Genomic DNA, 9,510 nt, shown 5'->3' on the forward strand with positions numbered 1-9,510 from the left:
GAAGGGCAGGCTGTCTCCTCCAGACAGGAGGGCAAAAGCCTCTCTCTAGGCAGCATGTAGGAGTTGCTAGAGGATCCCAGAGCTGCCCGGCTGGCAGGGACCTAGAGGGTCACATCCAGTCCACACCCTGCCCGAGGATCAGCCCTGTGCAAACCAACCCAGACAAACCCCATGTCTGAGCTCTGAGCAACATGACAGTCACCCCAACACAGCCCCAGGCGTCACCCCCGTCCCTGGGAAAGCAGGGGGGCCATGGACGCCAACGTCCTGCTTCCATAAAAGATTGTCAATACATAATGCAGGGACGCCAGCCAGAGGCTGTGACCCCCTACAGAGGAAGGCAACCCCGCTCCAGTCCAGGCCAGTTTCACCAGGGGAGAAAATCCCTTCCTGACCCCAGATATGGTGCTGGTCTGACCCCAAGCAGAAGGGTGAGGAGCCGCCTCTCGCTTTAACTCCCAGCAGGAGCATTGGCACAGCCCAGTCCCATCCCCAACCTGGGTTGTAGCAGCACCCAGCACCTCTGGGGAGGCTTAAACCCCCAACACGTGGAGCAGACAAGGGCGGAACAGCCAGCAGAGCCCAGAAGCCTGGGACACCCCTATAGCACAGCACAGGCTTCCCTGTGCCTAGATCACTCCTGACCAGGGGTGCCCACCCTCTTCTTGAACCCTCCAGCGAGCCTCATTACTGCCGTTAGCCCATGTGTGCCAACCTGAGACTGCAGGAAAGTCACTGACACAGAAAGTACACACAAAAACATGCTGATGCGTCTTCTACAGACCAGCACAAGGGAATCACTGCGTGTTCACACACGTGACTAAATCACAACCCCAGGTACCCAACTTCCAGGAGCCCCAGGCCTCTACCACTGACGCTCACTGCTGGTGACTGCAGAAACAATGATTTCTGTGCGACTTGCGGGAACGCCTGTGCTATGGTGCTCGGGCTGAGAAGTGGGAAACCTGCAGCTAACTCATCCCTGGCTCCTCTCACCCATGAAATAACAGGTTTTACACCCACGTCTAGCCAGCCTGGGCTCAGGTGCACGAGTGATGCTAAGAGACCACAGGATATCTGAAGGCTTACTCCTCCCACAAAGGTGTTAAAACGCTGGATGCCATCTTCCAGAGGTGGCAGCTGCCACCAGTACTCCTGGATGAACAGGTCGTCTGGTTGAAGGGACCCACAACTTCTTGGGGAGATGAACTGAAGGAATCCCCTCAGCTGGAATGAGGCTCCCAGTCCGTGGAGGTTTCCTCTGGGGAGGGGGCACAGACTTGTTTGGCTCCATTCAAGAGGAAAATCACAGCAGATTTGAGACAGCCTGAAGTGACAGTCCCTGGCCAGGGCCGGGGGGGGGGGACAGGACTGATTCTTTCGAAAGCCACGAGACGGTCGCAGCACACAGGCCTTGCCCTTCAGCCCAGCCAGGCGCTCCTGGATGCTGAGTGACTCAGAAACTGGGCAGACATAGGAGCAGTCCATCATTTCAAACACCTCTTTCTACTCTGAATCAACGGCATCCTCCTGTCTGAGATCTGGTGGGTCCCTTGAAAGCCCTGGGACTGGACCCGGCGAAGTCACACCCTTACATGAGACCACAGTGAGCTGCAAGGGATCGCGGCCTAAAACCTCACTCTGGAGGGTGTAGACAGCTGGGTTTGACCCCAAATAGGAGACAGCTACAGACCTAAAGCTCAGCCCTATGGGGGCTGCCAGGGGGCCAAGGCACAGCTGTCACAGGCATGGTGGCCATCTGCTCCCATGGAAAGAAAGAAGTATCCACATTTTCACCCCAGAGATACAGAAAAACAAGAAACCGCAAGGCTGGGCACTGCTAGCCCTGCATGTCCATGGCTTTTCCCTTCTAAACAGCTTGCATGTAACTGCAGCGCATTAAGCAGCTGCTGGGATCGTAGCAGGTCGCCAAAGGAAATATTTGTTTCCGTATGTGGCACGTCTGGACCGCACCAGCATGGAGATGACCTGATGAATAAAGCACTGCGCCCGCAGAGAAGGGGAACGGATGCGCCCTGGGCCAGCCTGGCAGCTGAAGGCAGGATGGGACGTATGAGGGCGTCTCAGAACAGCAATTCCAAAATCAAACCGCTGCAAGCAATGAACCTTTCCAGGGCTGCACCACTTCTCGCTGGAGTTGCACGTGACGGCTGCGCTCAACGGCGCCACCATCCACGTTCTCTGCTGCTGCACTGAGCCGTCTTCCACTCCTTGCACATGGTGGTTTTATTTACAAGTGGCTGCTACTTTCTGAAACACCCTCGTACACCGTCCCAGATGCTACAACCTACACACACGGATTTGCTGTGAGAGCATACACAATGGCCTGGGTGTGCTGTCTGTGCCCAGCCGGAGTTAAGGCTGTGTTCAGCCTGGTGTTTCTGGCCTTAGGCTTCCTAAGCCCAGCCAGGCTCAACCCTGAGGGCCACCCAGCCTCACGTTCATCAATAGCCATGGCCGATACTGGGTGTCAGAGAAAGCAGACGCTGCACGTGGCAGAGTGTGACACACAGTCTTGGGTCACAGGAAGATTTACCTGGCCCTGCCAGCCAGGCCGGGCTGGTCCCTGCAGCAGGGCTGAGCTCCCTCCGGCATTATTAGAAATGGAAAGGAAAAGGAATCCTTGCTGCTGCAATGCTGAGTTCCTGTTACCAGCAGGATGGGGGAGAGTCTGGCCTCGTCGCTGTGCTGTGCAGAGAGTCCCAGGCTGGCTGGTGCTGCCATGCAGGACAACGAAGCCTTTCCATGCTTGGGGGGTGCTCCCCAGTTCTTGCATTACGAGAAAGGAGGAACCAGTGGTCTCCAGGTACCAGCTCTGGCTCCTTCAGTAGCACCGTCATCCTCTAACAGCTCGCCAGTCCTCTCCATTCCCTACTGCTACAGCACATACCTATGCACAGGGGCTGCTGTGCAAGGTGCTGTTCTCCCACAGCCTTTCCTAGCTACAGGACACACAACAGACCCAAGAGATGCCCACACCAGATGCACAAGCGAGCAACATAGTTTGTTCAGGACTTCAGCACTCATGAGGAGGAGACAACCCATGCAAGCTGACAAAGCAGCTCTGCAGCACACACATATGCTCTCCACTTCTCACATGTATGCACAACCGGGGGGAGCATGAAACTGCATGGCACATAATGGCTTCGCCCCTGCAAAGCTGCCAGCAGAAGCAACAAGAGCCTTTGGGGGCCTCTACCACCTAGAAAGTCACAGACCCAAAAGCACACACTCTCCTGGCTAATCAGGATGTGCAGATTCCCATCAGCTTATCTGACCGAGATGCCTCGGAGTGCAATCGATACTAAACAAATAAATTATTAATTGCCCCAAGTAATTAAATTTATCATCAAACCCAAATAACTATAACTGATATTTTATGTTGCTGCGTCCAGAGCCAAGGTGCGGAAGGGACGGTATTGATCCGGGGAGGACAGACAGATGTTTCGTGTGTTAGCTGCCAAGGAGGACCACGCTGGCGTTAATGTCGGGGCAGGCATGAAGCCAAGAGCCTCAGATACGGCACGAGCATGGCTGTTTCAGCACAGGGCACATCAAATATGAAGAATAAACATTTTCAAATGCCCGCCTCCCCCTCAAACCCGCGGCCTGAGCTCTGGCAGGAAGCCTCATTCATCTTGGAGCCATGGCGTGGGCCCAGCCCCCACCCTGAGGAAAAAAACAACCCAACTGCAGTAAATTGTAGCTCATTAATCAGTGCTACAAAATGCTCAGCTGGCTAGTAAATATTTAAAAGCCAGGGAAGGCGAATATTTGAATCAATGGGAATGAAAGCTGTGCTCAAAGTTTTCTTCCCCTATTTCTTTTTTAATTGGTCTGACCGGCAATTTGTCTACCAGATTCTAGTTAGCGGGGAGTGTGGCAGGCTGCTGGCTGGAAGCCTTTTTTTGGAGGGAGGTGCCTGGCTGCGACTTAAATGATTGAGCTGGAGCGCTCGTCAGTGCGCTCTGCAATGGCGGCACGCACCTTTCATCCTGGGCCTTCGCTTTGTTACCCAAGGGGACAGCAGGCGAAACAAGCTCCTCCAGCTCCACAGCCCCTGGGACAGCAATGGGGTCCCAGCACCAACTCAGAGATCCCACATGCATGGGACAGGGCGCCTCTGAAGCCTTCTGCCTCGCTGCTGGCTACTAGCTCGCTTGCAAACGGGAAGGCTGGTGCAGAGGTATCAGAAAACTGCCCAGCGCGGTGGCTTGGGAAGAGGGGGCTGGAGCAGCCACTGGGGAACAATGCATGTGGCAAACCTACGGGCAGCAGCACCCCTTTGAGAAACAGGATCCATCACTTGCAAGCTGCAGCTCCAAGCCCAGGCGAGGCTACAACAGAGTCCGGAGAAACAGCCCAAAGAGCCCCAGGGCATCCTGCAACCTCTGACACTCTCCAGGTGCCAACCCAGCTCCCTGTAAAGCAGCCTCGCAAGGGTGTCTGCAGAAATCACTATGCAAGGGAGGAAATGCAACCAACCTACTACTGCCCCATGCTCTCAGAGTGGTAATGAAACACTACGGACATTTGCTGCCTGCCTATAAAAACCAGGACTGGACTGAGGAGTCCCTGGGCAAACTGGGTCTTGCAAGGCTGGCTCCAGAACCACTCGGACAGACAGGCGGGCTCCCAGACCCCGTACCCCAGAACCTCCGAGAGACGGCAGCAATCGCACACAACGCAAGCTGGTCTTTGCTCACCATCTCACCAACAGCGAGGAGGGGAAAAACTAGGAGCCTGTGGCTTTCCACAGCAAGATTTCCTAAGCTTAAAGAAAGCCGTAAAGAAGCACCCAGGAAGCACAGACCCACTCGTGTGCATCTCGGTGTGTGAATCTAACCTGGGATCTGCCAACGTTGATGTCCTCAGTGCTCTCACAGAGCTGTGTGCTCTATTCCACTGGATCCCAGACAGCTCCGTGGGGGCTGCTGGGTGACACTAACAGCTCAGGCAACAATTAACAGGCAAGAGGCATCAGCAGGTTCAGATGCTCATGCACAAAGGGCCTCTGACTGCACCACAGAGATAAGCTGCCCTACAAGGCGAATGCAGCCATGCTCTCCAGCCCAGCCGTGACCCACGCTCGCTGCTGCAGGCCAAACCTGGTTTTGATGGAAGAGGCAAGAGCGTACCTTCCCACGGCCATGAAAGGAGAAGGGCTAGGAACAGAGACAGGGAGAAAGATTGGTGCCGGCCCCAGAGGCCTGGCAACTGCCTACCCTCTGGCTGCGCAGTGTGACACCTGCGGATTTGAAGTCGGGAAACTTGATGCCGGCAGTCTCAGGAACAGCCTGGAAGAGATCGAAACAGGATGCGTTGAGGGAGGAAATGCAGGAGTCGACACAGGGGAAACACCGCTTCCTGCCACTGCCACCTGCCAAAGCCACGTGTCAAAGGGGGGAGGGGGAAAAGCAAAATCCCAAGAGAACCCGTGGAAGCCCTGGGCAAAGGGAAATGCTCTGCTCCGTGACACCTTTATAGGCACAAAGCCGCCTTTGCCTCATGCCATCCCAGCCCCAGAGCAAGCAGGGGAACCAGCAGCACACCCCATGACTAAGGATGCACAGCGATTATTTAGGGCCCAGTTCAGTCAATGAGGACACTGGGGCCCTCCCAGGATCCAGCCTGTCACCAACAAGCCTGTGTAACCTCCAATCTGTACAGCTCCGAGCACACAGACAAGGCTCTGCAAGTCCTGGGACCAGTTCTCCAGCAGCAGGACATACTGCATGTTCACCTCCCGCCCTGTACTCCTCAGGCAGCTCAGGGGGCAACTGGGCTGGTTCATGCTGCGAGAGGGCAGCCCAGCCACCAGCACAAAGCTCATTTGACTGAGCGCAGCCCAGGACAAGGCTTGGCAATGGGCCGGACCTTCAGGAAGCAGCACTCCCCAGGGCTGCGCTGCAGACGGGGTCGGGGAAAAGGATCTCAAGAACCTCCCAGAGCTGGTTTCGCCCTTCCCATCCAAGGGCCAGCTCCAGGGCTGTGCTCTCCCTCCCTGCTGTTGCCCCAAGGCATCTGCTGAAGAAATCTCCCTTCTTCCCAATCCATAGGCACATGGGAACATAAGACCTGCCACGTGCTGGGTCAGACCCAGGTCCGTCTTGCCCGGTGTCTTGGGTCACACAGCAGCAGAGAGCAGAGGCTGGGAGAGTGACTGGGTCTGAGCAGGGTATTCCCCTGTTCCTCTCTCCCTTGCAGCCTCCAGCATTGAAGCTCTGATGCAGTGGCCATGCCCCTCGCTCCCCTGCTCAATAGCAACTGACCCCTTTCCTCCCAGCACGTCGGATCCCTTGGTGAATCCGGCTAAACGACAGCTTCCCACGCATCTGGTGGCAATCAGTCTCTCCCGGTTAATGACACACAGGGGGAAAAAAGGACTTCCTGTTATTAAACTTACTGCTTGCTAGTTTCACACTGACACCCCTCGTTCTTGTCTGCTGAGAGACCGTCAGCAATAAACCCCTAATGACATTCTCTTCCCCATTTAGTATTTTGTAAACCCTTCTCCTGTCCCCCTGCAGCGTCTCTTCTAAACTGACCAGGCCTGGCCTCACTAGTCTCCCCTCACATGGAAGCCCCTCCATAACACTCATCATCCTTGTTGCCCTTCTCTGGACCTTGGGTGTGTCGGCATAATGGCAACCACACATCTGCGCCTCTCAGGATCAGATGATGCCTCTCAGAGGAACCACGTGCAAGGCTCTCGGGGGTGAGCAGGCCCAGGGAACCCCCCAAGGAAGGAGCCAAGCTGCATGGGAGATGCCAGCAGCAGTCCTGCACCATGCCAGCACACATCTCTCCCCCGCTCTGTCTGATCCTGAGGTGCAGATGCAAAGGAAAAGCCATGTGGGGTTCCCAGGACTCCCCCCACCATGTTGCTCCATAACCCTGCATCTCAGTAGCTTGTGGTACCAGCTGGGTTTGGATTGCTAAGGGGTTGCACTGAGGTGGCACTGAAGTGACCAGGGAAGGCCCCCGGTAACTCCAGGCACTCCCTGCTGAGCGACATCTCTGGGGCAGCACTCCGGGAGCTGCTTTAGACCACAGCCCAGCTGGCCTGGCACACAGCTGGCACAGGCCACACTAGCCACCTGACGGCAAGAGCAGCCACAGCATGCCCCAGACCAGACCGGGCCGCACAGCTCAGCTGGATCACAGCAGCCTCGGGAGGGCAGCACTGCAGACTGGGACACGCAGCTCTGCACACAGAGAAGGGAATGCAGCATGGCTCCGCTCATGCCCTGCATGGGAAGTGTGGGTCTCAACCCCTGCGCGGCCCTCAGTCTGGCACCGTGCGGCAGGCAGAAGGGGGCGAAACCCAAGCACTCAGAGCTGAGGCGAGTGGGGCTGCACTCCTTGCATAAGCAATTAAGCAGGCTCTCCTGCCGCGCGTGCCGCGCCGTAAACACTTCAACCTCAATTGACTCCTCGGTAAATGATTTCCCTTTGTTGGGCTGAGGCGGAGGCAGCTCCTGATTCCGATTCTTAGTTAAAATGCAATCTTGTCCTTACCGTTCCCCTGCTCCGGGTGGTAATTGACTCCTAATGGACTCTGTCATGGTTGAAACGATGCTGCGGCAACAACAGACGCTGCTCTCTGCCTGCCTGGTGCACTGGCCGCCCACGTACGCTGGCCTGCAGGCCCTGCGCGGGGCACAGACTGAGCTTCAGCATCCTGTAGATGCCACTTCCCATCCTCACCTTCCTTCTGTGCCATCACCAGGGGCTTTGCCATAAGCAGGGGCAAGCTGTGCTGTGCAATTGGCCACTTGCTCAGGAAAGCCACCCACGCACACTCCAGCTCTGGGCCTCCCCTCCATTGCCTACAAAAGAGCCACTGTGCTGGGCACTGTCTGTGTGGAGCAGAACCCTGAGGTTGCCAAAGCCAGTCGCTCCCCACCCTCCATGGCTGATCAGATGAGAACTAGCCTGCGCTGCACCCCCTGCTCTCAGCGCAGAGGGGTAGGGGCCCCGTGACCCTGCGGCTTGACAAGCCTGGGTTACCAGCAATGCTGTGCCTGAGTCAGATGTTCTCAGCCCTTCACAGCAGCATAGCAAGGGATACCATCACCCCCTATTTACATATAGGGAAACTGAAGCACCAAGGGGTGGAGTCATCTGCCCATGACCACAGAGCAGGTGAATGCCAGAGGTGGGCCAATTCCTGCAAGCCCTTGATCCCTCGACCACCAGAGCACATTGTCCCTGCAAAGATGCTACCGAAGGCGTCTCCACCTTTGGGACAAAGCAGGCACCCCTCCCCACCCCCAGGGAGGCCCAGGACCCAGCCCTGCGGGACTGCCCTGGCAGGTGCACTTGGCAGGAAATCGGCGTGACCCCATGAGGCTGCAAGGGGTGTGCGGGGGAAGAGAGACAATTACAGGCTTCTCGGTCTCCTTCTTCTGCGGCAACTTCTTCTTGGGCGCCTTGCGCTCGGCCCGCCGCTGCTCTGTGGTGGTGTCAGCTGCTGTGATGAGTTTCTGCAGGTCTTGGGTTCTCTTCTCTCGCTCTTTCTTCCTGGCTTCAATTTTCCGGAGCTCCTGGATCAGGTACTCCTCCTCCGCCACCTGCAGGCAAGAGCAGGGAGGGCGCTGAGCCCCACAGACTGGCAGGACAGTGCAAGGGGGCCACCTAGCGATGCCTGGTGCTGTGGACAGGATTTGGGCCCCTGTGGAAGCAGCTCTCCCTGCCAACCCACTCAGGCTGGATCTGTTTGGCAGCAGTGTGGCCTGAGGCATGTGGGGAGGGCACAGGGGCAGAAGGGACCAGTGCAGCCAGCACAAGTGTCTGCACCTGCCGTCACTGGGCAGCGGCAGGGCCCAGGCTGAGCCAGGTCCTGCTGCTGCATGAGAGCATCACTGGGCTTACTAGGAGGAAGAGACCACAGACAAGGCTTGGGTTCCAGCCCAGATATTGCAGGTCCAGGCCAGCAGCAGGGAGGCTCCAGACCTGAGTTCAAACCACCCCCTGGCACTCCCCCAGGGCTTCTTTTGGGCAGGGAACTAAACTGGGTGGGTTCTCTAAACTGGGGGCACCACGCAGATGCAGGTACTGGCAAGGCAGCACTCTCCAGCCTGGGACAGGAAAGCCTGGCCCATGCTCAGCACTCATGGGAGACACCCTAGCATCAGTGAAGGTTGTGGAGAGCCAGCGAGGTGAACAAAGTGAGGTAGGAACAAGTCCTAGAGCACCTGTTAACTCCCCTGCCCCCCAGCTCCCGGGGACCATGGAGAAACCATCCGAGCAGCCCCTCGTACACAAGTGCATGGACCCTCCTGCCGCTCAGCTGCAGCCAGAGTCTGAGCTTCACATGCAACACTCCAGTCTCCGATATCCCTGGGCCAGACCTTGGCTCACTCCCGACCACCAGGGGCAGGGTCATATGCAGGCACTCTGCCAGACTGATGCAGCCAAAGGGAGGGAAGGAAAAAGCACAACCTACAGTTGGGGAGGGGGGGGGGTGTCAGCCTATGGCATGGG

At 56.9% G+C, this 9,510-nt stretch overlaps 1 protein-coding gene across 2 annotated transcripts in view; it reads right to left on the reverse strand.

Annotated features, from left to right (window-relative positions):
- DMAP1 (DNA methyltransferase 1 associated protein 1) overlaps window positions 1-9,510 on the reverse strand; it is a 38,973-nt gene that overhangs the window by 14,174 nt on the left and 15,289 nt on the right. For both annotated transcript variants that reach the window (XM_019501435.1, XM_019501434.1), the window contains exons 7-8: window positions 8,412-8,597; window positions 5,247-5,318 (exon numbers count right to left, since the gene is read on the reverse strand). In XM_019501435.1, the coding sequence (XP_019356980.1) occupies window positions 5,247-5,318; window positions 8,412-8,597 (258 nt within the window). The remainder of the gene's footprint in view (window positions 1-5,246; window positions 5,319-8,411; window positions 8,598-9,510) is intronic.

Source organism: Gavialis gangeticus, unplaced genomic scaffold (genome assembly GCF_001723915.1).
Source record: "Gavialis gangeticus isolate Ggan-Ray unplaced genomic scaffold, GavGan_comp1, whole genome shotgun sequence".
NCBI lineage: Eukaryota > Metazoa > Chordata > Crocodylia > Gavialidae > Gavialis > Gavialis gangeticus.